A 27,815-nucleotide genomic window follows, 5' to 3' on the forward strand; every position below is an offset into this window, starting at 1 on the left:
CACAGGGGCATGACCTTCAGATGAGCACAAACGTCCTTGGGCCTTATCTACTTTCAAAATTACTCTCTCCAATATTGGAGAAGACGGCAGAAACCGCCCCTCTCAACTCCGTGAGAGTGTGCTGGGCCAGCTCACTTTTGATGGAATTGTCACCCCACGGAGGAGTTGATATGGATGAGTCTGGGTCGCCGATATTATCGAATAACAGATTCATCAACTATTTTGTTTCAAAAGCCGCCAATAACCAACTAGCCTATGAATATGGAAGAAGATACAAGATTGCAAACATACTAAGTGTGGTATGTTACCGTTTTTCTGTCTATTCATTATTCGTCTATCCTGCTTTTTGTGCTAACATGGGCAAGTCTTTTAATCCCGGGAACCTCAACACGGACTTGACGCGGCATTTAATGGTCCCGTATTTGGGATGCATTCAGCGCTTGCTGCAAGGGCTTGTATTGTGGCCAACACGCTATGGTGCTTATACAGAGCTCTATGCAGGGCTCTCCCCTGAACTGACCATAGAAAAGCACTCTGGTGCGTACATCTGGCCTTGGGGACGTGTCGGGTATCTGCGTTCAGATATTGAAGATTCATTGAGGTCAGAAATTGAAGGAGGCACAGGGAAAGCAGCAAAACTATGGGCATGGTGTGATCAGGAGACCGCAAGTTTTATTTAGGAGTTTTTGATAGCGGGGTGGACTGTCTGGAAAGTCATGATGTTACGACCGATAGTGCATGCTTCTTTCAATATATCAGAAACGTGGTTGGAGTCTCTTAGGCTATGAAATTTATTTAACTGAAAGTTTTTGTATTGAATAAATGACCACTTATTGATTATATATCGCGAAACTGTCAGATTAATGTTTCACTCGCTAAAGACGCAAGTCGTATTAATATCCGCAGATTGAAGGAACTTCAAAGTAAACTTTCTCAAAATGCGTATTGCAATTGAAGAGAATGATTGTCCTAGGCTTTAAACTGTGCTCGTAGCCAGGTAACTAAATGTTCAACCCTGCCGAACATGATATTGCAGTAATAATAATGGTGATCAGCTTATGGCGGTTACGTCTATGCCTATTGCTATCACGAATTCAGGTTTTGAGCCCTGGCGTCATTTGGTTTTGATTTTCCGCCCAAAATAAACCGATGCGCACATCGACCCACGTTCGAAACTTATATGTAACAGCATAATATCCAGTGTTCGCTAGGTTCACCAAGAAAACTCGAGGTGAAGAAGTTCTGACATTAGTCGTTACAAACACGGTACAGGACTGGTAAACACGCGTGGAGCCACACTCCCTTCACCGCATCTTTGCCCTTTTAGGGTTGAATAGACTCTTCCCACATCAATGCAAGGCATGCCTGCTAGTAAATTCATCCTGCAGAGTTTGAATCTTTTCTTAGCTGAGACTACCCTACAGACTAAATATTAGGGCCCTTGAGAAATACTTGTCGGCTGTAGAGCCATGCTTACTTCACCGCAACTTCGTATCTCCTTATTGTAAGGTTTCAATGAACCCAAAGCGATCGTGGCGTTTTATGTGGATTGGAAAAAGCTAGATCACCGAACCAAGCGTTCCATAAACTTGGAAGTGGATCCTTTCCAGCGATCAGTCAGATGCGTACCCACCTACAGGTCGATTCAAAATCTCCACTATTATGCGACGGAGTGGGGCGTTGATAGATGGGCGTTCCCATGCCAATTCTACTGAGAATTGAAGTGCTAATGGGACACACTAAAGCTAATGAGCAACGGTGGGGTGGTACATTCCTCACCGTAAGTTGGTAGCCTCTAACTTTATGTATTCTGAATTTATAACACCGTGGAAAGAAAAATCGATTTTATCGCCACATTTCTCGCCAATTTGCACAAATCGAGAGACTTGACTGACGAGTATTTTGGTTATATGATAGGCGATTCCTTTTGGAACTATAATTTGAGTCACAGTAGCAAGTTGAGCTCAATGGCTAGACAAACTGCGATTGTTATTGGTAAGCATATGCTCCGAATGCTCAGCCCGATTTTATCTAACAAGCATTCGACCTACATAGGTGCTGGCGCAGGAGGGGTCGCCATCGCCGCTCGTCTAGCAAAGGAAGGGATGACAGTAACTGTAATAGAAAAGAATGATTTCATCGGGGGAAGATGCTCACTCATCCAGGAGAATGGCTATGTTCGTCCTGACTTACTATACAATGTACAACTGTCAAAGGAAATACTAACTAAATTTGCTAGAGGTTCGATCAAGGACCGTCCCTACTTTTATTGCCGGAATTATTCGAGAAAACCTTTCTAGACCTGGGCACATCACTGGCAGCTGAATCCGTTCAATTGCTCAAATGTGAGCCAAATTATCAAATATGGTTTGATGATCAAGATTCTGTTGAGTTGTCAACAGACATGGTCAAAATGAAACGAGAGATCGAGCGCTATGAGGGAAAAGAGGGTTTCAAGCGATTCTTGTCATTTATGAAAGAATCGGGTCATCATTACCATCTATCCGTCACTCATGTCCTGAATAAAAACTTCCCCACCCTTTATAGTATGCTCCGACCTGGCTTTCTTCTATCAACACTGGCTTTGCACCCATTCGAGAGCATTTACAGCAGGGCAAGCAAGTATTTTGCCTCTGAGAAACTGAGAAGAGCATTTACATTCACAAGCATGTATCTCGGGATGAGTCCGTTTGAAGCCCCGGGGACATACTCACTGCTTCAATACTCAGAGCTTGCCGATGGAATCTGGTATCCTGTCGGAGGGTTCCAAGTGGTATGTTTCCCCGTCTACTTGATTGACTCAAGCTGAACTTTACTAGATTCTAAGAGCGTTAGCCGACGTTGGAAAGCGCTTGGGTGTAGAGTATCGCCTCAATGCACCAATTTCATCCATCAAGCTGTCCGAAGACGGCCTTTCAGCAACAGGTGTTTTATTAACCTCTGGCGAGGTCTTATCTGCGGACATAGTCGTTGTGAATGCTGATCTCGTCTATGCTTATAACGAGCTTCTGCCAAAGACTCCCTTGTCTGAGTCGTTGAACAGGCGGCCCACATCCTGCAGCAGTATATCCCTCTTTTGGTCGTTTGACCGCATAATCCCAGAGCTCCGCACGCATAATATCTTTCTGGCCGACAATTATCGTGAAAGTTTCGACACCATTTTCAAAGAACACGGCATTCCTTTTGAGTTATCTTTCTACGTCAACGTTCCCAGTCGCATTGATCCCACAGCAGCTCCACCTAATAGGGATGCAGTGGTTGTACTGATCCCTGTCGGACATCTAATGGAGGACACATTTCTGGGCATAGACTTGGGAGATATCATATCTGAAGTCCGAGAGGCTGCTTTTGATATAATTGAACGTCGCACCGGTGCCCAAGGCCTGCGTGATTCCCTCCTAAATGAGAAGATTGAAACTCCCTTCAGCTGGAAAGAGAAATTTAATTTGAACAAGGGCGCCATCCTGGGACTATCCCACTCATTCTTCAATGTTTTGAGCTTTCGACCCAAGACTCAACATGACAAAATCAGTGGACTCTACTTCGTCGGCGCCAGCACACATCCAGGTACCGGTGTTCCTATTTGTTTGGCGGGCAGCAAAATTGTATGCCAACAGATTTGTCAACGAATCAACACAAGGAAGACATATTTGAAAGGATTCGGAGCTTTTGGTTATTTGTTATATGTGGTTTGGGCCGTTATGTTTGTTTCCTTGTTTCACGAATATATCGTCGCACGCTAGCATGGATTTTGGGACCTTCTAGGTTGGACTTTTAGAGACCATGCCATTTGATTTCACGTATAGACTGAAAATCCAAATTTAACTTGATTGAAATCGTATTTTCTAAGCGTTTATATATATAATTGATGGTGATTTGCACAGACCAGATAATACCATTTTCAACCTTTAGTAAGGGAATAAAGAATTTAAAGATACGAATATAGAAATTTCGAATCCCCCGGAAAATACAAGGTAGAAAATCAGGTAATAAACCGTTGAAGAGATTATCAAGGCTAGAACATAGCAAACAAAGTAAAGACAAGCATGGTACGTCAATGGAAGATTGACAAAAAAAGGGTTCAAGAATGCTGGAAAGAATGTGAAATAACCGATGAGGGCTGAGGCATAATCAGAACCCAGAAGTGTTAGTGAATCCAGGCAGACCTAAAAGCCTGGAATCTGGACGACATGTTTGTGTATTCCATGCGGCACAACGGATCCTGTTGCCTGTCTGCGTAGGTCATACAGTTGACGCTATGATGCCATGGCCAACCACGCAACCTTGACCCTCCTCCAAAATGAAACTTTCAGCTTCCCGTTCCAAGACTTTCCTTCATTTTCTCTGATTACATGACCTATCTCCATATAACTCATCACAGTTGCTCGGACAGGGCCTCGGACGGGCAAGGGGAGCTTGTCCATTTGTATGTGCGTCTCTGCGTAACATGCATCTGCTTTATCGAGAAGGCGTTTTCGAAGAATGGCCATTTTAGTATGGTTGGGGTTCTTGACTACCATTGAAGGTGTCAGTCCCTCGTCGGAGAGCCATGAGGTTGGGATATAGACTCTGCCTATGGCGGCATCTCGGACAATATCTCGTGCAATATTCACGTATTGTAGAGCTTGACCCATGCGCTCTCCAGACGATATTATATCTGATCTTTCGACGTCATCAACAGTCTCTGGGTATTGACGGAAAATCCTATCCAGAAGAAGTTCTGCGATAGTACCAGCCACGCGGTAGGCATACAATTCCAAATCTTTCTCCGTTGCGATGGGGAATTTATCATCTGAATGGAACTCCAGATCGGTTTTGAAGCCTTCGAGTAGACTCAAAAATGGTTCCCTGAGCAGACGTGATACTGGAAGAAGATGGAATGGGACATGCAAAGGTGCTGGAATTAGTTCTGTCATTCTTTGATACGCCCTTGGATCCTCAAATTTGACTTCAGTGGAATTAAACTTCACATCCAAGGCTTTGGCACATTCCTTGATCCAATATTTTGCAGTTTCGCAATTGGGCGCATCATCAATTAAATCGTCAGCTTTGCGACAAAATGAATATCTGAGAATCAAACGTCAGCGATCATCACCTCTAAAGTAGTTTGGAACCCTGACAATGAAATAAGGTCCATCCGTAGCTGGCCTTCGAAAGTCGCGCTGCCTAAGTACATGCTTTGACTCTTATTCTGAAGACTTTCAACAGCCTGAGACAGATTTTGGAGTAGGTTCTGATCGTATTGCCCGTTGCCCTGGAGGAATGGGGCAATGAGAAGGGCAACAGAGGGTTTTTCACCAATAGTATCAGTGGACGTGAAGGACTTGTACTCGTGTAGCGCAATTGCGTTGTCGATTGCTACAAGGCCGAAGACTATCATAAGATTAGTCACAAAGAAGAAAAGTGCCTCTCTAGTAAAATGTCAGCTATGGCTCTCATATTTGAATTTTGGAATGAATCAATATACTGACTCTATCTCCAGACCGGACCATATCTGTATATCCATTTTCGTTCCTGTCTCTATGACCCATGTACCTCTTTTCAAGGCAAGAGTATCCACCAGCCAAAGGTATGCGGTGGGTAGTAGGATAGGGACTAAAGTGCTGGTAGGCGGCAGAGCGAGCAGAAAGCGGTACGTCAAGAGCCTAATACCTTAGCATTCTGTATGTTAAGCAATAGAGTAGATCGTACCATTGGAGAGTGAGTACTGGGGACACCCAAGTGAGGATTAAGCCCATATACATGTATTTCCCACCATGATACATGCAAGTCAGGCCCAGAACTGCCGTTCCTGAAAATAAAACGGTACCTATATCTCTGCACAAGATAAGGATGGTCCGATGCGGGCTCTTCAACGGCCCTGAGAGGTATATTGGCAGCAGTAATCTTTTACCAAGCAGAGTGTAAAGCAGGCTAGTGTTATAGGTCTGAATTATGAAAAAGAACACCTCTTCAATGGGTATTTTGAAAAGGGTAAGTCCAAGGATCGAATCAGTAGGATATGTCCATATGTGAGTATGAATGAGAAACGAATCCCATGGGATTGTCCAAATGACAGCTATCTAACAGCTAATAGTCAGTCTTAGACATCCACGAATACAAAGTTGCTATGACTTAGGTGACCCACGGTACAAAGTATCAAGATCTTTTGAATATCTGTCCTCGTGAAGAACGGTCCGTATAATAGTGTTATAGCCAGTGCTGGCGGTACGTTGTACTTTGCATGTCTTGCATTTGTTAATTGAAAGAATTCCACTTGGTTAAACAATAGTATCGCATACTTACACGAACAAATAGTCAAGCCCCATAGTTCACGGTATACGATGCGATCATGGAATCTTCCAGTCACCAGGCGATTTTCAAAGGTGCACGAATGATTGATTATTATTCTAACAAGTAGAAACTATCAAATCTATATTGAAGAAGATACCCTTGCCTGCTCAGCGAACACGTAAATGTAGTTGTAGCGGTGAGAATCCGATATGTGAAGTCTAATTTTTTCTTGTTTTCAGAATCTTCAGATGATATGCACTGACTTTGAATGATCCACATTGACCCACTTCCAACATTGCCCAGTTCTTCGGTGACGAAGCTCAGCGACTGGAACTCTAAGAACTGATACGTTGTCTATTATGCGCCACCGTGGATCGCCGTATCAATCCGTTTTTCCCGGTATCTTAGCTTTACATACCACGGCCCGCGAATAACCAGCCTTTATATTACATAACCACGAACGTAATACCGTTTGTGACCCATGGTGTATTCACCTAGCCTAGGCACGTATAAATTACTTATCTTATTTCTTGGCGATCCCATTTGGGCGACTTTATTGGTGTCTATTTGCTGCATGTGAATCCTTGTAAAACGGTACAAGATGCACTTGCAAAAAGCCCCACGTGGGATGATTTACAATTTGCCCTCGTAATGCTTGACAGATTGCCGCCCTTGCATCCTTCATATCAGTAAAGGACAATACGAGATCTCGGCCTTTAGATAGTCAAGTGGATTTATGGAGATTCCGAGGAATCACAGAAAGCCAATGTGATAGATCATATCTACGGGAAATCCTGGAAGAGGGCTATAGGGACTTAGGCAAGGGCGAATGATATTCCCACTCTTAGCTTGAGTGCTGAAGTCTCTCATCTATATTTATAGTCTCTGTGTGTGGAAGGCAACTCGACCGGGGTTGAATTTGCATTTTCTCGCTCCTCACACAATCATGAGATGTCATCCAACCTGGACAAGTTCCTCAAAAGAATGCATGATAATCTGCGGTCTGAATTATGTAGATTCTCAGCATAAATGTGCCGGCTTAATATGACTGCGTAGAAGACTTCAGCATTCCTTCAGTATATATTGCCCAAACCATAGCCACCTGTAAGCTTTTGTTGTATCAAACCACAAAGGCAACTCAAGTATTGCATTGAATTTACATGGATATATCAAGAACACCCAATGCAATCACTATAACTGCCCGGTTTGTTATTATCGTACTCTACGAAGACGCTCGGCGACTTACATTGTTAAGTTAGGTATGTAGAATCTGAATATAGAAACCCACACTTTAACCTAATACATTCTCATTTGGCCAACAGGGGTATGTTAGAGCATCTTAAAGGTGCCTCAGCAATATTTCAATTCTCGCAGAATTTGCACAAGATGGAGCTTCTAGTGAAAGCCGTAGGCCTTCTTTACTGGCGAAAGGGTAGCTCTGAAGCTATGCGGGATGACCTGTCCCCTGCAAATCGTACAGAATTAGGTTTTTTCGAACCTTTGGTCAAAATGATCATCCGCCAGATCAAAAGAGGAAAGAAGTGGCTGATGCTTTGGCCTTCCCCCTCGCTTCCTGGTATCGATATTTGTTTAGTTCCAGATGGAGAGTTTATCGTTGCCAGTCTGCTAAAAGTGAGATGGTCAGTGTGGAGGCAATCAGCATCGTTGAGCTATAGGGTGCACAAGATGCATACCTCACCAGAGTATGTGAGAAAAATAGAGAGGAGTATGCTGCAAATGTTACAAGGCTCTTGAAATGTTAGTTCTGAGGTCTAATGGTTTTCCACAAGGATTTTATTACCCAATTCCTCGTGGATGGCCAACTCCATACCGCCACCAACCAGAGGAAACGTCTTGCTATCCTTGGCAAACGCTCCCTGAAAAGAACAAAGAGAAATATTATGGCTTTCGCGTTGTGACACGCGTTCTTGCTCACCAAAAGCACAAAATTGTCGATCTTAGCATAGATGCTTGTCAGCTTCGCACAGGAATTAATTGTACGATCTTTGATGATCCTTGCGATGAGTATGAAAACTTCACTACGATATCCAAGCAACCAGGCTTCCGCCACCTTGACCTAGCGCTTGCTATTCACGGATAGAGGAGCCCGAACAGAACTGGCAATCCTTGCGCAATGGAAAGCTTCACCAAGCCTTAGGCCAATCATGCGACCTAGAGGAGATTAGTCTCTACACTGGGGGAATAGTGGCTTGGGGCGAGACTAGAGAAGCAGCAAAATATGCACCACCTGTTCCCCTTGAGAGCATATTTCCCCTCTAGAAATGGTCAAAGCTTCGTCACTTCGAGCTGTCGCGTTTCATAGTCAGACAATCCGATCTTATATCATGTCTATTGAAACTACCGGATACACTTCAATCGGTCAGGTAAAGCTTCTTGGAAATTCATTGATAATGAGACTGTGGATAATGAGTGGCATCCATTCCTCGCAGAGATGCGCAGACAAATTCGTGAGAAGCGTCTCTAGCCCGACCGACGACCGCGTGTTACCATTGGTTGTATGCGAATCGATGTTCTTCCAGGGCGAGGTCGCTGGTTTAACAAGGAGACAAATGCCTTCCCATATGAAAATGGAGAAAGCCCATTTCTCGAGCAACCAAGAGGCCACGCCAAATGGTGGTTGGAAAAAATGAAAGATCCACTTGATCCTCATCACATTTATCCTATCTATTAGTCTGGTGTCCGTTCTTGGATTTCCGAAATCCGATTTATCTAGAAAGACTTGATAAATTAAAGTTGTTAGAACCCCGCAGGGGCAAGTGTTAGCGCGTGTCTCTGAGCAAAACCAGACGAGAAATGAGTGTACGAGTATATGATACGAATACGAAGCAAAGAAAGGAAAACGAGGGCAAGACAGAAAAATCCCCGGACAACGAGGAGAGCTATAAATTCGGGGCACTTCCAAGGAAACACCGCAAGAGGTTGTTTTCAATCCTACCAGGTGGGCATGATGCCCTCGGACATATTTAAAATTAGCACACCTGGCCGTGCTGCGGGGGGATGGCTGCATGGCTAACAAATCGAAAGAAAGAAAAATATATCATATAAATTAGGGGCTGGTTGCCCGCTAGTAGGCTTCCCAACTATGTCTAGTTACCCATGATCTAAATCGCTATTATACAAGAGGTATTCCAAACTTGCAGTGAAAGTGGTCTTCAAACCATAGAACGCGATGGACACGGGGAGTTGGCAAGCAAAGGAAACCGCATTACTCCGTCAGAGTACTGGGGGCAGGGCAAGCCAGGACCGTCACAATGTCTGTTACATAGACAGTTGGAGTGACTTCTGCACTATCGTTCGGTTCAACATTGGTAGCAGTGGTATGTGGGACAGGCGTCTCTGCTGATACCAGAATCACAGTATAGGTCTCTTCAGATTTAGAAGTCACGTAGGTGGTCTCTTCAGACGAAGAACATTCATCGGCATCGTATGGACAAGCAGTAATGGTGTGAGCTCGAATAGTGGAGCCGGTGGAGGTGGTGATAGAGTAAAAGTTGGTTCCAGTGGGAATCATTTGGGTGATTGTCGAGGGGGTCTTTTCGGCATAAGGACAATCCTTTACCGAAGAGGCACATTTGTAAACTGTCGAGAACTCGGTTCTATACAGTGTTTCAGTGAAAATATTATCCGCTGGTGCGGCGTCACTGGGGGCCGCCTTTGCAATAGAAGTGGTGACAGGGTAAACAGTCGTTCCAGTAGCGCTTATTTGGGCGATTATCGAGGGGGTCTTTTCGTCATAAGGACAATCCTTGACCGTAGATGCACACTTGTAGATCGTAGAATATTCAGATGTATACAGAGTTTCAGTGGTAAGACTCTCTGCTAGTGCAGCTCCACCGGGGTTTTTCCCTGCGATGGAAGTGGTAACAGGGTAAACAGTGGTTCCGGTGGCAATCACCTGGGTCACTGCGGAGGGGGTCTTGTCGGCATAAGGGCAATTCTTCACCGTAGAAGCACATTTGTAGACTGTTGAAATCTCAGTTGTATACAGAGTCTCAGTGGTAAGGCTCTCCGCTGGTGAAGCACCACTGGAGGTTTCACCTGCGATGAAGGTGGTGACAGGGTAAACAGTGGTGGCGGTCGCTACCACTTGGGTTACTGCCGAAGGAGTCTTTTCTGAATAAGGACAGTTCTTCACCGTAGATGCACATTGGTAGACAGTTGAAACTTGAGTTGTGTACAGAGTTTCCGTAGTCAGAGCTTTAGGTGGTGGACCGCCAGTTGGGGCTTTTCCGATGGCGGGTGTAGTCTGGGTATCATTCGGAATAGCTGTTGGGACTTTGTCGTAGGGTAGGCTCACAGAACTGACGAAGGAGGCAGAATGAGATCCCGGGAGGTACGAGTGATACTCGGGGGATGTAGTGCCCGAAGAGACCCCGACATGGCTTGAGGATAAGATCGACGAGGCACTTGTGGGAGGTTTTGACAGCGGCACTGATGAAACCGGTGATGACGAGGGCAAGTGGGCCACTGAGCTAGAGCGAAAAGAGACCGATCCGCCTGCAGAAGTTGAAGGAGAAGCGATCGGCAATGAGGCAGATAAATGAGGCACTGAAGAGCTAGACCGAAGAGGGGCTGAGGCTGCAGCAGAATTTGAACCAGATACGATCGGCGATGAGATCAGCGATGAAGGTGATGGATGAGTCAATGGAGAGCTAGAGCGAACCGAGGCTGAAATTTCTGCAGAACTTGAAGGAGGAGCGACTGGTGATGAAAAAGATAGATGAGCCACCGAAGAGCTGGACTTAACAGAGGCTGATACTGCGGTAGAACTTGGAGAAGGAGCGACTGGGGTTGAGGAAGAAACTGCAACAGAGCTTGAGGCTACTTCTGGAGTAGGAGTAGGAGTCGGCGTCGGAGTCGGCGTAGGTGTGGAAATAATGATGGTTGATGTGTATAAGACAGTGTAGTCTACAGTTGAGACCTCAGTGGAAGTCTCTGTATACATCGAAGTGATCGTTGCATAACAGGGATTAGTAGTAAAGACTTCCAATACCCCTTGGGATCTGGTGCCCGATACCATTGTAGGCGTGCCACTAACCAAAAAGCATTCGCTTACGGCGCCTATGGTGAGCATCTGCATTCCGCTACAACTAGAGATCTCGGCACAATATCCGCAACAAGCCGCCCATGGGAGTCCAACATATGCTCGAATTGTGGTAGCACCTACCAGGGACGAAGATGCACAAGTTGCCGAAAGATAAAGTGAGCCTTCAGTCCAGACAGCGTTGGTGCATGTTACAAGCGGTGAGCTGCCAAGGGTGCAGGAGGTCTCAGTTGTAGTTACTGCAAATGTGCTTGTAATTGTCTGGGAGACTGTACTCCGACTTGTCTCTGTGATGGTGGTCAGAGATGAGGCTTCTGTGGTGCCTAGCAAAGACCACAGCAGGACGGCAATGCAGGTAATGAAGGCCCTCATGTTGGCCTGTGGCTTAAAGGGCCGATGTAGAAATGAGCGTGGATGAAATCAAGGTTAGTGAAAAAAGGAGTAGAGGGGTCTATTTACGTCCTTGTGAAGGGTAAGTTGAAAGATCCTTCTCAATCTGTTACTGTAGCGCCACTCGCTTATCATGACCTGGAGTATACAGTGGAAACATCGTGGATCCACCGTGGGAGCGAACAAGTCGAGGACCCACTATTCAAGAACAAAATCAGGGTTGGCTTTTTTGCCGGTGGATCTGGGTACAAAAGGCAATGACCAAGCAAATCTCAAGGGAACGGTTTTTTTCGTCTAGTCAGCCAGCTATTGAGTTCTATTGGCTTAAAATTCCAACATTAGAAATCTTGTATCGTGTAGAAAATAGAATTGGGAGGCGGTGCCGGTACAATAATAACCCCTGAGTGACCGGCCCTGCCGACAGGGACAACATTTCCGACGCTAAGATTACGCCACAACCACTACTAGTAAGCAGGACCTGCATTAGCTTGATAAATTTGGATCTCCGATTTCGCAAGCATCCATGGATGACTTCACGGAGTCTTTTATAATGTGAATTGCTATCTTCAATGGACGGACACATATATTTCTATGGCGGTCCCGTTTATTATATGCAATATGCGGCTTGTCAAAAATTACAACTTTCACTTTCACTGAGGAGCAAAGGAAATGGAGGAAAGTTCAACATTGACGTAACATTAGGCTGACGTGAGAATGATCTGAGCTTATTTTGGGTCAAATCTGTCGCAATGAAGATAGAAGGTTTTGCGGGATACAGCTAAGGATATAAACTACAAGGCCTAGATTCAAAGGTGAATAGGAATAGTGAAATATGACTAACCATTCGGATTGTGCTAGACCCTCAAAGGTGGGTCACCATGATCATTTGACTTCTTACATAAGCAAACACCAATTTCAACCTTCAATTGAATAATTCCTTATTCAGCTGACTGGTGTGTTTGACCACCGAGTCTGTCTTTTGACGGATGCAGTGAAGACAAACTTGAAATAATCGAATCTGCTAAAGCGCCATAATTGCAATAAAGGCCTTTCAAAAGTGGGGAGGAGCGAAAGACGCGAAGGTGTGAGCACAGATCCGCCAAGTCATTAGAAGAAACCGACGAGATAGTCGGGTCATTCATTCTTAAGACCACCGTTGTATTCATATAGTGATCAAAGGATGACCAGTTCAATGGAAAAAAAACCAATACCACGCAGAAAAGAAAAATCATAGCTAATTTCCAAGAATCCGCGTGTGCTGATTAGCGTCATAATGCAGAAAAAGATAGCCCCGTAGGCATGTACTCCTTATTCTCCAGAAACAGTGAGTATTGCCAGCGGGCCAGCATCCTTCATCCGAGATACATCCAATCGGACCTCCTGTTACGCCATAAACTTTAGCATATGCTTTAAGCAGAGGGGATACTACCACATACCTTTTGAGCTGCTATAACAATAGGGTACGTGGATATCATAATGGAAGAATTTCATGTTGTCTGTACTCACTCTTTGAATTTTTTGACTTAAAACGTTGGGGAAGGTCGTAAGCCAATGAATATTCGTTGTCGCTACTAACTTTCTTGTAACACAGTGGGACACTTTGTATTTCACCTTGACTGCCAATCAGCTCGACCTAATCGCGATTCCTCTAAATTAGCGGTCCGTTGGTCAGGCTTAGGATAGGCTTCCCTAGGCCTCGTGGCCCGTGGCCTGCTTATGGAGAAGCTTTGGCATCACAAAGTATTTTTCTGGGCGGCAAGAACCAAAACCATGTTTGAGTTTCCACCCACTCTTTGCTCTCCTCTCCCACCGCGACAGAATCAAACCTTCTCTCTTCCCTGGTGGTTATAATGACAGATATTAATTGATTTTTATATTTACGACATTCCATCTTTGTCCCAACCTCACCGGCAAATGGGACGGATTTGAAAGGTTACGAAATGCTTTGTCAGTCCCAACTTTAGGCTGTTCCCAAACTTAAATTTAGCCTAATACTTATGAACTAACAATAGAGTTTAGCGGGGAGGCTTCTGTGGACCTTGAATTAGGACTTGGCATAAGCGTTTGATTTATTGAGATCATAGCCATTCAATCAATTTGTCGAAGGCGAAGGTTCAAGGGCACCATAAACACTCACTGTAGAGATGCCTGACCTCCCAAAAGGCCTATGGAGTGACTGGCTGTCCACACTCACGGAATTACAGCCTCGGGCTTTTCCTCGGAGGAACCAAAGTCCAAGAGTCCCAACTCAGTGTAAATCTGAAGCAAGCGATTCCTGTCCTCAATCGCGCTACCGGCTTCATCCCCAAAGACTTCATCCATTTCCTCAAGAGTCAAATTTTTGGTCTCAGGGACCACAAAATAGATGAAAAGTGCACCAAGGATGCACATGACTCCAAAGAAGATGAAAGTTCCGTAGCCCATTTGCGCAACCATCTGGGGGGTGGCTTGACCAATCTAAGAAGTGTTAGCGCATTGAAACAGTGAGGAAGTTCGGATAATTCGTACAGCAAAGTTATTAAGCCAGTTAGAAGAAGCACCGATTGAGATAGCCTTGGCTCTGACTCCAAGAGGGAAGATCTCAGCGACCATCACCCATGCACCTGGCTATAATAATTGTCAGCTTAAGCCTTCACATCACGTACAAATCTTCAACTTACACCCCATGAGTAGCCAAAGTTAATTTGATAAATCCAGACGAAAACAACAGCAACCCAGCCCGCAGCCTTATGATCAGCCCAGCTGGTGTTGTATTGTCCATCAAGGCCAGCCACAATGAAATGAGAAACACCCATGCCAATGGCTCCTGCGATCAAGACGGGCTTGCGTCCAAGCTGATCAATATAGAGCACTGCAGGGATGGTAGCAAGAAACAGGAGAATACCACCGACTCCGCTAGCGAGCAAAGACACAGTATTTCCAGTAAGGCCCAAATCTTTGAAAATGAACTAAATATCCTCAATATTAGCAATGCGCTTCATTTGATATTCTATATGCATGGCGGTCCTGGTTCACGCTGTGCGACTTCGATAAAATGCATATAAATTTTGATGTTCACTTACCGCTGCATAATAAAGAATAGCGTTGATTCCGGACCCTATCAGAACCCGAACATGTCAGCAGGCTTGCCATATTACTCTCCAGGACGAAAAGATGAAACATACATTGCTGGAAAACCATGATAAAGACAGCAACAATAGTGCGTTTGAACAATGACCTGTTCGTCACCAAGCTAGCGTATTCGTGGAATTCAAGTTTGAATTTGTTCATCCACCCTGGGCTGTGGTATTGAGGGAACTTTGCCAAGGACGTCTCTTTTTCAAACCGGTCTTGTGCCTTCACTTCTAGGTATTCAAGTTGCACAAGCTCACTGTCGGCGGGTAGACTGCGTAGGTTCGCAATTACGGCCAAGCATTCTTCTTCTCTCCCTTTTACCATTAGCCAGCGGGGGCTGCAAAGATTAATCAGCTTGCTGATACTTGGTGTAGTAAATGAAGTATTTTGACCGACCTTGGGGGCATGAAAAGGATTCCAACTCCGAGTGCTATGGCGGGGATAATTTGGATGCACACGGGAACCAACCATGCTGCATTCGATTGGCTCTCGCCAGTTCCTCCAATGTAGTTAGTACCATATCCTAAATGTTGGATGTTAGCTATCGAAGACGCGGCATTCCGGCTTTGAATTTGGGAACGGACCGATCCAGTAGGATACCATGATTCCAAAGCAAATGGCAAGCTGCTGGAGGGAAACAAGGGAGCCTCTCAGCTCAGGCGGCGCGAGCTCTGCATTGTACCTAAGCAGCGATATTAGCACAATACTTACTGACCGAGGCTTGGGAACAGTCCTCACAAAGGCACGATCATAGAGAGGATACCAACACCGATACCAGTCACAAAGCGTCCGCCGAGGATGTAGTCAGCGTTTTTCGCACATGCTTGGACAATGACACCGATGAGGAAGACTGCAACTCCGGAAACTGTAGCCTCCTTACGGCCTAGAGCATCTGCAAGAACGCCATTTACCAAAACGCCAACCCAGGCTCCCAGCTCCAAGATACTATCAATTCTCTGTCAGCTCGTTGCGCAACATCGGATAGCTTTGCAGGGGGGTCTCAACTCACGCCGTAAGAAATCCTCTCAATGTGGGGTTTGTAATAGACTCCGGGTGCACAGTGTTGGAAAAGGAGGTCATGCTCAGAATCTGACCGAACATTCCTTGATTGTCTGCAAGTTCCAATTTGTAATCAGTGACAGGTCTCTTATTTCCAACTCCTCTGGGCGAAAAGACATAGGGAAATACAGTGGGTTTGGGCACATACAGCCATACACAAGGCCACCGAGTGATGCAAAAACTGCGATAGCAAAGATTCGGAGATTTGACATAAGACCCTTGATTCCCGAGGGGCCAGCGAGCCCAGCGCGACGCCGGGATACCGCAGTAAGCCCCGGGTTGGGTGCTGAAGAACTGACAACCATGGTGAGAACGGAATTGGAGCTTCAGATAATTTCAAACACCCGTGGGTGTCTCTTCAAAGGTGAAACGAACATTAACATTGACATCCATTAGTGAATATATACTGATAATGATCCTCCGCATTATTATAATGTTTAGGCTGAATGGGACTTTCTTTACCGGCTAGTCTAGACCGACAGCAACATTAATTAGCCTTATTTGGAAGCAGAAGTTACATCGCAATGAGTAACCGGCTGTTACAGCACAGCTAGATTGTTTCGAAGGTTTGTGGCTTCGTATTCCCCGGGTGTGGCGCCGATCATTACCGGATGAAGAGTCTAGTTTTGCGGGGTCTGGGGTATGATTGGCTACAAAGTAACATATCTTAACAGAGGCATATGACCAAGTGTTATTTTTTTTATCCTTGCGAAGGTCTCGCAGCTACATCGGAAACCAAATATCGTAGCAAAAGATGAGCAATATAGCCCCGCAGACTGACGCCTTGCTTCACTACCTGCTCTTATGGGTGATCAAGTTTTGAGGTGCCAAGGACCGACCAAGCAATGACAATCCAACCCAAGACTATTCAAGCGACAGATGCTGACATGGAATTGTTGCGCCACACGACTTGTTCTGCCGCCATATCTATCACGTGCGTTCCCTAATACCCTTCTCACCCCGGGTTTATCCCATGGGTAATTTAAACCTTCAAAAAACGGGGTTCTAACTCCATGGCATCCTGGAAACTCTCAGCAATGCTTTATTTGATTGGCCTATTTTTCTTTTTATAGACCCTTCTCGCAGCCCATATTCGATATTGGAGTGCATAAAATAAGTGTCGTACCTTGTTTGGCTCTGCTTGTGGGGTAGTACACAATTGAGACCTTCATTCTAAGGCTTTCTCCCCGTGGACCTCTGTTTTCTTTAGTCCGGATTTTGACTAGCGTGAGAAGTTTGTTCTGTGGTACTTTCACCCGTGCCCTCGAATCAGCGGGTATCTATTTTCATTCTGCATATTTAGTTTTCCACCGATTTCACCCACAATGCTTGTGAGACAACACAGTTCCGTGGCTGCTTGGCATAATTTGAGCATTCAGTGGGATTGCATGAAGCACCTCTTGGACTTCTTCCTTCAGATTTGAAGAAAGGGTTTAGGTTCGATCTTCAGAGTCAACTGCTCTACAATGAATAAATGAGCTTCTCTGCTCGTAACATTCTGCCTTTGTCACCATTCCTACCCTCAGATTTGTCTTAATGTGATCCTACCTGGCTTCCCATCTTCGTCATTTCATTGCCGATGAGCCATTGGTCGATATCAATTCATTTCAAATGTTGCCTGTCACTTCGTTTGATCTTCGGCCGATCACAGCTCCACCCACCCCGCCCAACCCAGTTACCCCCAAACCAACATCAGCCAGCGACAAGAATTCATCAGACGATATTTACATAGGCATAGCTGATTATAGCTCCTCTTCGAATTCTTTCAGCGTGTTCTACCACCTCCAAATACCTTTCTACCGTATTGTTTAGAAGCAATGTCAACACTATTGCCTCTCTACCTACAACATCGCTGTCAATACTCTCCGTCTTTTGACACTGTCGAAGTAGAGTGCCATACTTTCTCGTGGGATGAGGGCATCAATCATCATGTGACAGATACGATCATTAGTTGTCATAAACCTTATATGTGCAGTGATGGACATGCCCCCTTTCTCTACATTTGGAAGCATCCTTGTATTTGTTCAATCGCTTTAACTGGCGCATGGATGTCTCTTCGGAGTCAGCCAGTTGGTCTACCATCACATTTTTTAGGGGCTTAACGTTTCCGAGTACATGCGGGGGTCTTGGAATTTCTGACAGCCTCAGCACGCTCATGATACTCCCAATCTCCAATTTGTTTTTCACGTTGCGAGAAGTAGTTCAATTTATGAAGTATAGATATTTATAATATAAACAATTTATCACCGCATTCTTCACTTCGTCTATTGCTTCAACCAGCGCTTTCCGTTTGAAAAGTCTACTACATTGCCTTTGAATGGTTTAACATATCTTTTAGTCTTTCCATTTAAGGTCAGTCTGCTGATGGCAGATTCGTGCGGTGTGTCTGGTAATGCTCTAGCTAGAACGGGACGTTGGATAACCGGAATGCGGAGATTTCTGACTAATCAGGGGTCATGCTCAACGATCTAACAGCATAGGCGGTCAGCGAGGTTACATAATCTGCACTGGCAGAAAATAGAAAAATCCATGACCTTCTAATGCAAGTGAGGTTTATTCCCAGACCAAAATCATAATCTGCATTTGATGAATCCAAAATATCTACTAGTGATAGACAAATGCTACCATTCGAGTCTTTTTGTCTTCATGACTAATGCGACCGGTAGAAATGGATATATCCCCGGATAATATAATCTACCTAGACTAAACTAAGACTAGACTAGATTGAGTCCCGCACACGTTGCAGGGTTGAGCAGGGCCCGGAATTACTCGGACGGTCTGGGTCCTGCACACTCAGTTCGAGTCCTAAGCGACTCGGTAACAATGACTTCATTCAACGCAACACGCAGACCTTGGAACTTGATAGTAAGAAACTCGATGGATTTCGTTGGTATTTTTCTCGAATTTCGCCATAATCTTTGTAAATTCAATATTTCTTCCATGAAAATCTACTACCACACGGGGTCAATGATATCACACGGGGGGAGGATTCAGTTCAATGTGGAATCTCCTAGTTGGATATGAAAAGAAAAAGCGGTCTTGGTATATTGTCGCTGTCTAATTAATGTATAAATTCAAGTTTCGAACTTTGCAAGTCAACTCGCTTTCTCAACTCCGCTCCCGTTGGAGTGGGCGCGATGGCTTTCAGGGGTCGCAGTCGACGCGACGTTGATAGCCTTTGAGGCTTCAGGCCACCAAGAATCTAGGTTCTCACGGTACCATTTGACTGAGGTTTCCAGTCCATCGGAGAAGGAGACACGCTGGTGCCATCCTAATGCAGCCAACTTAGAGCCGTCGACCCAGTAGTCCTGGTCGTTGAAGGGACGGTCGGGAATCTGAGTCAGACAACGATTAAAGTCACGTGGATTGTACCCAAATAGCTCAAGGGTACGAGCGGCGACCTCAAGGTTGGTGACTGCTTGGGCAGATTGTATGTTGTAAGCTTCACCAATGACACCCTTATGTAGTAAAGTATCGAAGCCGTCAGCAGCATCGGCTCCATAAAGGTACCGGCGAATATTCATGCCGGTGCCTTGTATTGTTAATGGCTTTTGCTGCATTAATAGTGTACAAAAGCGTGGAATGATTTCTGATTTCATCGCGTCAGCTGTATGCGTCACCGAAACAAAGAGATGTGGGCATTCTTACTCTCGGGATATTGACCAGGCCCATACACGTTGTTGCTCCTGACAACAAGAGCCGGGATGTCGAAAGACTTCGCATATGACCAAACGTACATCTCAGCAGCAGCTTTGGAGGCTGAATATGGGTTGGTGGGCATGAATTGCTTTGTTTCGTCACACGCCGATTCCATAACATCACCATAAACCTCGTCGGTGCTAACGTGAATGAAGCGGCGGACCCTTCTGGACCCTTGGTGATGACGGACAGCTTCAAGTAATAATTGAGTGCCGATGACATTATTGACGGTGAAGTTTAAGGGATCATTGAATGAGTTCTGGACATGCGAGCACGCAGCGAAGTGCATCACACAGTCAATATCGTGCTCAGTAAGAACCTTGGCAATAGCTGCCTGGTCCATCAAGTCGCCATGCACAAACTGGAAGTTTGGCAGAGATTCCAAACAGTTGATATTGGCGAGAGAAGCGACAACATCGAGCTTGTCAAAGCAGACAATGTTGTATTCAGGGTATTGCACCGCTAAGTGTCGCGTTACCCAGCCTCCGCTAGATTTTCCATGTTAGTAACATCTAATTGGGGAATTTGCGGGTTTCTTACATAAATCCTGCACCCCCAGTGATCAGAATGTTTTTCACGTCATTCCGAGGCTCAAACCGGGTGGTGCCGATGAGGCGCCGGGTTTCAAGGTCACTAACTCCTCCAGTCGCCAGCGACAGACCCTTACTGGGAGGCGGGGTCGCAGGAGGAGATATAAAACGAGGGGCAGGCATTTTGCCAGGGTGCAGTGTTGAAAACGAAGGAGTGTGTTGAAGGCGAAGAAGTGGCTGTGCCGTGGTCTGATTTTCCTGCGGCGCGCAGCGCCTTAAAGTAGTTCAACCTCCAGATCCGTCGCGATAACAAGCAATAACAATGAATTTGTAATGACTGCAGTAAATATCATCAGATTTCTGCATAGATTGGTTGTAATAGGTCTTCCATCGCGCGATTCAAGATGATGAACAAGGTACGGAGGCGACTGCGGTTCCCGGTCGCGGACCCCAACCCGGAATTACTCCGTTCGGTTAGTGTCGTGAATATCATGGTGGCAATATACCCGATCTCTTTATCCTGATCCTTGCTGTACCTCAATTTGTATTGATGGTAGTAGCCCCGATGGGCTTCTTCAAGTTCTATGGGGCTAGATCTTTTTTGTTCCAGGTCCCACTGCACTACCGGACAGATCTAGTCCCTAGTGGGCTATGTTCCCACGAATCTGCAATTCCCCGCTGCAATTCACCGCTGATAAATTGCCGCTGCTTTAGCCACGTCTAACCCGTTGACTGCTCTATATGATTATAATACAGAATATCGTGGCATATAATCTTTTCGTGCCATTGAACTCGGTCGGATAAATTCTCAGGTGATTCATCATGCCTGCAGTACGAGGATAGGAGATGTTCATCTTGGTATATCTATGAAACAAAAGTTTTCACCTGAAAAGTCAAGATCTAAGGCTTTCAGCATCAATTAACACCTAGACGAATACGATGATTATCAGTGTATGAGTATCGTTATTTACAGTAGTCGATCAATATATTTGTAGATGAGAAATATGATGTACTTGAAAGTGTTCGGTGGCAAATTGAGTTCCCGCTTTCGGAAAGTTGAGCCCGTCCCAGTCACATGACTCTCATAAGCACGTGATGCTTTTTTATATCCAATACGCGTTTCCAGAGAAGAGAGGGTACAGGTCACGTCGCCACTGACATAAGCCACAGGTCGCCATTGAAAGTAAGCTAGCCCGATTAGGAAGGTCCCCCACAATAGATTACTGTTTATCAAAAACCAACTCTGCTTCCTTCCACCACCATCTCTTCTCCGCCTCTGTCACCGCTTCGTGAACTCCCCCTTTCGTTATGAGCACTTACTCTGATCACTTATGGAGTGCTTATTAAGTGCTTCTTAAGTGCTTAAATTAGTTTTATAATAGCTAATAAGGTTTCGCCTACCTATTTAGTTAGAGACTAATAAGATTTATATAGAATATATTTACCTTTAGGAGTCTAGAGAGTTAAGACTAGAGAGTTAGAGCTCCCTCCTTATAAAAAGATAAGTAAGAGCTATAAGCGCTTCCTAAACGCTTAATAAGCACTTACTATTTAGACTTATAAGAAAAAAAGTAAGTATTATAGTTAACTAAGCACTTCCTAAACGCTTAATAAGCACTTACTAGTTAACTTAGAGAATCTACCTCTATTAATATTTTGCCAGATTTATTAAATTTTAATAAGTTAGAATGTGGGTATAAAGTAAGGTAGTGGGTATAGCCTTAAACCCTTCTGTAATACAGTCGTTTTAGGACCTAGAATTACAGGTCACGTCGCCACTGACATAAGCAGAGGTCGCCAGTGAAAATTATTCTATTTCCTAATTAGGCCTAGTTACTGGCGACCTCTGCTTATGTCAGTGGCGACGCCATAACGTATTTCCCTAGCGAGCGGGACACCCGGGCGAGCGGGACACCCCAACCAAAACGCGTCAATTAATTAGTCCGTTCTTCTTCAACTAGCCACCATGCCACCAATCCGCTCTCAAAATCGTAAAAAATTGACAGAGCAAGAGGGGCGTATCTTGCTTGCTATATAAGCTATCAAAAAGCAAGGAAAATTGTCAGTCCGCAAAGCAGCAGATATATATGATGTGCCACGTTCAACGCTCCACGCCCGGCTTCAAGGACGTGAAAATCGCGTCGATTTACGCGCAAATTCCTTCAAATTGACCGAAATCGAGGAGAATTCGTTAGTTAAATAGATAATTTCCATGGATACACGTGGAGCAGCACCTCGACCTAAGCATGTGCGTGAAATGGCCAATCTTTTACTCGCAATACGTGGAACGACCCCGATTCAGACCGTCGGTAAAAATTGGGTTCCACGACTCGTGAAACGACACCTAGGAATTGATTCACGATTCTCGAGACGTTATAATTACGAGCGCGCTAAGTGTGAGGATCCAAAAATCATTAAAGAATAGTTTAACTTGGTTCAAAAGATAATATCCGAGAACGGGATCCACGAAGATGATATATATAACTTTGATGAGACGGGTTTCGCGATGGGCTTAACTTCGACTACGAAGGTTATAACGAGAGCAGAAATAGGTGGTCGGCGTTGCCTACTTTTACAGCCTAGAAATCGTGAGTAGGTTACCGCGATCGAGTCTACTAGCGCGTCTAGATTTAGCCTTCCTCCAATAGTGATCTTTAAGGGCAAAGTCTTTATTATAAGCTAGGCTAATCTGATTCCAGATACTTAGTTCCTTCAAAAAAGCAAGAATAGATGGACCTCGGATGAAATTAGAATTGAATAGCTTTAAGAAGTCTTTCTTCCATCGACTTTATTAAGAACGAAGGGGAAATTTCGACTTCTTATCCTTAATGGTTATAGAAGCCATTTAACTCCAAAATTCGATAGAATTTACTCTTAAAACGACGTGATTCTAATTTATATGCCACCGCACTCGTTATATCTTTTACAACCTCTTAATATAGGTTATTTTGCTATATTAAAGCGCGCGTATAGGGAAAAGGTTAAAGATCTAATGCGAATTCGACAAAATCATATTAATAAGCTTGACTTTCTCGATATCTTTCTAAGAGCTCGAATCGAAGCTTTTAAACCAGAAATAATCAAAAATAGCTTCGCGGTAACTAGATTAGTTCTATATAATCCAAATCGTGTAATTTTAAAGCTAAATATTCGACTTTCTACACCTATACCCCCCCCTTTAAGAGGTAGTCAAAGCAGCGCGTGGGAGCCAAAGACCCCATTAGATTATAAGCAGCTCTAGAAGCAAGCTTCTTCTATCAAAAAGCTATTAAAAGAACGCTCTAGAAGCCCACCAAGCGCAGCGAATTCCGCAATAGATCAAGTGCTTAAAGCGTGCCAAATTGCTATGCAATCTACCGCTTTTCTTACTCGAGAAAACGAGCTTCTACGTGCTGGAAACGAGAGAATCAAGCAGAAAAGAGCAAGATCTAAGCGTCAGATAGCTCGTACAGAGGCTATATCCGCGGCAGAGCTTCGAGAGCTAGCTCAGCGTGCTCCAGAAGCTCTAGAAGCACCAATTCAACCTCCGTCAACCGGTCAATCTCAAGCACAAGAACCACGCCAGCGAGCTCCACTAAAGTGTTCGAATTGTGGAATTCGGGGGCATAAGATCACACATTGTTCAAATTTAGTTAAATAGCTTGTATGTGAAATATTACGTTATTCTGGTTAATATACGTGGATTTGAATTACCATAATTTGATGGGGTGTCCCGCTCGCCCGGGTGTCCCGCTCGCTAGGGAAATACGTTATGTAGACTCGAGAGAAGATGAAGAGTTGACCTGGGTTAAATTACCTAATAATAGTAACAAAAATGGCATATGTACATTGCTTTGGTGTGTGGATATGCCGGATTGAAAAATACTGCTATATATGATACATACATAGGTCGCAATAGGAGTCTGAAATGCAGATACAAGGGTCTCAACTCAGGGTGTTCGCCCCCAAATTTTGATGGCTTTGTTGCTGTTAGCCCACATGGGCACTTCCCCCTCCGTATCCCTAAGACTTCCCCCAATGCAACACAATAATATTGGATCCCATTCCAGTCTTGTACCTCTTCGTGGAGCTGTTGCGTACAAGATAATTGCATCTCCCGACTCGCGATACAAGTCCTTACGCCTCAAGATCCCTATGAGACTCTATCATACCATCAAAAACACACTATCTCCTGACAACCAGTGTTTATTCGGTTTTGCTAATTGGTAATTATTCCAGTAGACAAATTTGAGGAGTTCAAGTTTACAAGATGGCATTTGGTCTCGCCGTGATCACATCTTGATAACATGGCAGATCCTCGTACTTTTATCCCCAGCCTTTCATCCTACTCCTCATGAAACGTATCTCGTAGTAGAGATTGGGATGAGCAGCAATATTGTGAAGATGCAACATCCTCTTTAGCCAGAAACTAGTGGAGCTCTCTTCCCTCTTTACTCCGCTGGAATCCTTTCCCTCCGGAATGTCAAGTCACGGCAGCGCGTCAGGCATATTGCCGCGGAGCCATCAACAAAAACAACAACAAAAAAACATACAACAGTCAGGATTCGCATGTGGTCACCCACCATACTACTAACTAACCGGCGTGTGGCTTAAGTACGGCTGAGCGGACGGGAAGCCCTGTTCTCCACACCCTATGGTCGTATGTGCTTGAATTTATATTGGAAGGAATTATAGCTCATGCTGCATCAGAATAGACTGATAGCGAGACCGGCTTTATGCCAATTTCGGCAGGATGAGTTGCTCTCCACGATTGGTGCTAGGGAGAAAGTCAAGAAGAGCAAGCAGCTGCAGTGAACCTGGACCCTAAACTACTCAACGAATGGATGAAAACTCTGGTATCACGTACTGTGAACGCATTTTGTCTCTCATTATCATAAACTTGTGAGCACTAACGACAGGACTTGCCACTCAAAGAATGTACATAGAGTCCAAACTCATGTCTCCCTCTAAACCATTGGTAGTGGCCCCTTCAGCAAGAAGCTTGGCCTTCTGTGCATTTCTACGTTTGAGCAGCATCCAGCATGCCGCATACAGGAGTCCGGCAACGACTGAAAGACCGGCAGAGACGGCATTTCCAACAATGTATCGCGGGCCTTGTTGGGTGGGGTATAGTTGTGATGCTACCAGCGCAGATAGATTGCCAATAGAGTAAGCCACGGGCATTCCAATGGCGCGTTTGGAGTCTGGAGACAAATTGGTAGATACCCAGGTCACGACTAGGGTAGAAATGGGGTATATTCCTATTAAAGTTTAGTCCAATACACGATGCAGCAAGACGGTGTCTAATAGCGAAACGACTCACCCAAAACAAGAACAAACATGCCTGCGTAACCGGCAGCGGAGTTTGCTGTACCAACACAGATAAGGTATCCAACTGCAACCGGAATGCAGCATCCAACTATAAATACGCCTCGTTTCTTGAGTTTGTCAGAGAAGTAAACCTGGGTGACAAGCGAGATGGCGCCAAGAACGTAAATTGGAATAGTCATATAGTTGACCTGCAAGGAAGGAAATCTGTACGATATTAATCCACTGACCATACTTGTCATTTGAGATGGTACGTACCCGAGGCCAGCAATAATGGTGGGACAAAAGACACCAAATCCATTAATTGCCACAGACGAAGTGAAGAACCCAATTCCCAGGAGCCAAACAAATGGGTCAGTAAGAGCAATCTTGACCCATTTTCGGTCGAACTTGTCGTCACCTCGGTGCACAAGGTCACGTTGCCTCTTCAGACGCATAGTCTCTTGTTCTTCTTCACTCAAGAACCATGCCTTTTCAGCTGAAGTCGGCAGGAAGAACCATCCAACGCCTCCGACAACGACTGTAATGCAAAACTCGACAATGAATAGCCACCTCCACGCGGCGAGTCCGTGTTGAGTACCCATGGTCTGAACCGCATATGCAAAGAGCCCACCAAATGCGCCAGAAATGCACATTGCGAGGTTAGTCGTCATGATACGTTTACCCGCCGTCTCTCGGGGATAGATTGTCGAAAATAGGTAGGCAAAACTCTGAGCAAGACCGGCTTCAAAGGCATTTAGTAACATGCGAACTGCGATAGCCTGGCCGTAGGTCTGAATGAATGCCGTTCCAAGTGTGCAAAAACTCCACAGTACGAGAGCAGCACCCAGCGACTTGTTAGCACCGAAGCGCTTGACTGCCAATACCCAAGGAACTTCAAATACGATCGTGCAGACGCTGGATAACAAGTTGATATTGCCAAAATCGTCTCCCTTTAGTCCAATATCCTCGTCAAAGCCAAAGACTCGAGCATTGCCAAGCTAATTCCTTGTTAGCAGTGGCATTGAAAGACAAGTGAATCAGGGGCATTCTCACATTGTTTCGGTCCAGAGCCGACAAAACGAGAAAGACTACAGAGACTGGCAGGAGGTAAATATCAAACTTCCTGAGAGCCGCTGCTTCCTTCTTGGGATCGATATATATCATAGAGCCTGCCACCTCTGACGAAGTATCGTTGGAGGCCATGTTGTCGATAACAGAAACTTTTGTCATTTCTTCTTTTCTATGTTCGAAATCCATTGCTGTAGACTGTAGGCGTGATGTGTATAATTATTGTAAGACTGGGGGTTATGATAAAAATCCTTTGCGGATGATCTGTGGTGGACCTGGCGGAAGTATCGTGAAGCTGCGCAAATATATACTATTTTTCTTTCGCTTCCTTCAACCTTTCCAGGCGAGTGTATACTGGCAGCGCTGTGATAGATCTTGAACAGCCAACGATAAGGATTCAAAGCCATAGGATTGGCGATGAGTGAGGGTCATCGGAAAAAGCCAGACTAGGGCGAAACTAAACTTAGCCTTGATCACTCCATATCGTGGATAACGGCTGGGTTGAGCCTATCTATATGATTGGGGCATTTCAGTGTTAGTGGCGTCCACAGGCGATAAGAGATATGAAGATGCTCGAGATAACTGCGCCGACGCGGGGTATGCCAAAAGATCTGGCATATGTCATCTTCCCAGAGCTAATCTAAGGCGCATGATATTTTGAGAATTTTATCTAAGTCCTAAGGAGGCACAATGGTCTGGTTCCAATCAAAGCGGTTTTGCTGTATGATAAGAAAACCGGGGTAATCACATGAATTAGTGAGACTTTTGTTGATAAGACCCCGCTTGGATGGTTGTACCCCGGTCGGCTTATCCCGGTCGCTACTTATCTGATTGCACGCTCAACTTCTCCTTGCCGAAACCCATGGAGCACCCAGAGTCACAAACGAAGTCCCCGCTTTGTAAGGAAGGAAGAATCATGAAGGCGGTTACTGCATGTCAGAGGTGGGTCGAAGTAGCATCGGAACTAGATCAAATCCAGAACCCGAGGCTGACCTATCGCTTAGATGTCGGAGGAGGAAACAGAAAGTAATATAACAGATACTCAAGCCATAGAGACATTTTGCTAAATATAGTGGAAAACTACAGTGTGATCTGAAGCGTCCGAATTGCTCCAATTGTCAAAGCGCACGCGTTTTGTGCTTGACATACCACACAGAGAAACAAGCTGAGGTGAGTGCAATTGTTGACAACAAGGCCAACGCTCACCGCTAACATCTTTGGAGATACCTCGTGACTACGTGTCTAATCTAGAGGCACAGGTAGAGAGGCTGAGACAAGAGAACGTCGAGTTACGAGCTACGCAAAGTCAAGGACGCTCTGTTAGTCGT

General features: G+C 45.0%; 6 protein-coding genes across 6 annotated transcripts; 1 reads left to right on the forward strand and 5 right to left on the reverse strand.

Moving 5' to 3' along the window:
* Window positions 1-1,967: 1,967 nt before the first annotated feature.
* Window positions 1,968-3,743, forward strand: N7503_003307 (phytoene desaturase family protein; the record flags this gene model as incomplete). Its single annotated transcript, XM_057062854.1, has 4 exons — window positions 1,968-1,995; window positions 2,056-2,177; window positions 2,240-2,773; window positions 2,820-3,743. 4 exons carry the CDS (start codon window positions 1,968-1,970, stop codon window positions 3,741-3,743), a joined length of 1,608 nt encoding a protein of 535 aa, XP_056923769.1.
* Window positions 3,744-4,256: 513 nt separating this feature from the next.
* On the reverse strand, window positions 4,257-6,308 carry N7503_003308 (phytoene synthase; the record flags this gene model as incomplete). Its single annotated transcript, XM_057062855.1, has 6 exons — window positions 4,257-5,067; window positions 5,121-5,411; window positions 5,472-5,645; window positions 5,692-6,062; window positions 6,128-6,227; window positions 6,286-6,308. 6 exons carry the CDS (start codon window positions 6,306-6,308, stop codon window positions 4,257-4,259), a joined length of 1,770 nt encoding a protein of 589 aa, XP_056923770.1.
* A 3,191-nt stretch (window positions 6,309-9,499) lies between these two features.
* Window positions 9,500-10,674, reverse strand: N7503_003309 (uncharacterized protein; the record flags this gene model as incomplete). The annotated part of the gene is made up of 2 exons (XM_057062856.1): window positions 9,500-10,569; window positions 10,632-10,674. 2 exons carry the CDS (start codon window positions 10,672-10,674, stop codon window positions 9,500-9,502), a joined length of 1,113 nt encoding a protein of 370 aa, XP_056923771.1.
* Window positions 10,675-13,918: 3,244 nt separating this feature from the next.
* Window positions 13,919-16,206, reverse strand: N7503_003310 (uncharacterized protein; the record flags this gene model as incomplete). The annotated part of the gene is made up of 10 exons (XM_057062857.1): window positions 13,919-14,185; window positions 14,237-14,335; window positions 14,389-14,676; window positions 14,791-14,825; window positions 14,893-15,179; window positions 15,239-15,365; window positions 15,427-15,524; window positions 15,581-15,787; window positions 15,852-15,954; window positions 16,050-16,206. 10 exons carry the CDS (start codon window positions 16,204-16,206, stop codon window positions 13,919-13,921), a joined length of 1,668 nt encoding a protein of 555 aa, XP_056923772.1.
* A 2,790-nt stretch (window positions 16,207-18,996) lies between these two features.
* Window positions 18,997-20,313, reverse strand: N7503_003311 (dTDP-glucose 4,6-dehydratase; the record flags this gene model as incomplete). The annotated part of the gene is made up of 3 exons (XM_057062858.1): window positions 18,997-19,490; window positions 19,550-20,088; window positions 20,141-20,313. 3 exons carry the CDS (start codon window positions 20,311-20,313, stop codon window positions 18,997-18,999), a joined length of 1,206 nt encoding a protein of 401 aa, XP_056923773.1.
* A 4,725-nt stretch (window positions 20,314-25,038) lies between these two features.
* Window positions 25,039-26,676, reverse strand: N7503_003312 (high-affinity nicotinic acid transporter-like protein; the record flags this gene model as incomplete). The annotated part of the gene is made up of 4 exons (XM_057062859.1): window positions 25,039-25,370; window positions 25,433-25,644; window positions 25,696-26,417; window positions 26,473-26,676. The coding sequence occupies 4 exons, from the start codon at window positions 26,674-26,676 to the stop codon at window positions 25,039-25,041; spliced, it is 1,470 nt and encodes a 489-aa protein (XP_056923774.1).
* Between the last annotated feature and the right edge of the window lie 1,139 nt (window positions 26,677-27,815).

The sequence above is a fragment of the Penicillium pulvis genome, assembly GCF_028828015.1.
Source record: "Penicillium pulvis strain IBT 33274 chromosome Unknown contig_1_segment0_segment0, whole genome shotgun sequence".
NCBI classification, from domain to species: domain Eukaryota; kingdom Fungi; phylum Ascomycota; class Eurotiomycetes; order Eurotiales; family Aspergillaceae; genus Penicillium; species Penicillium pulvis.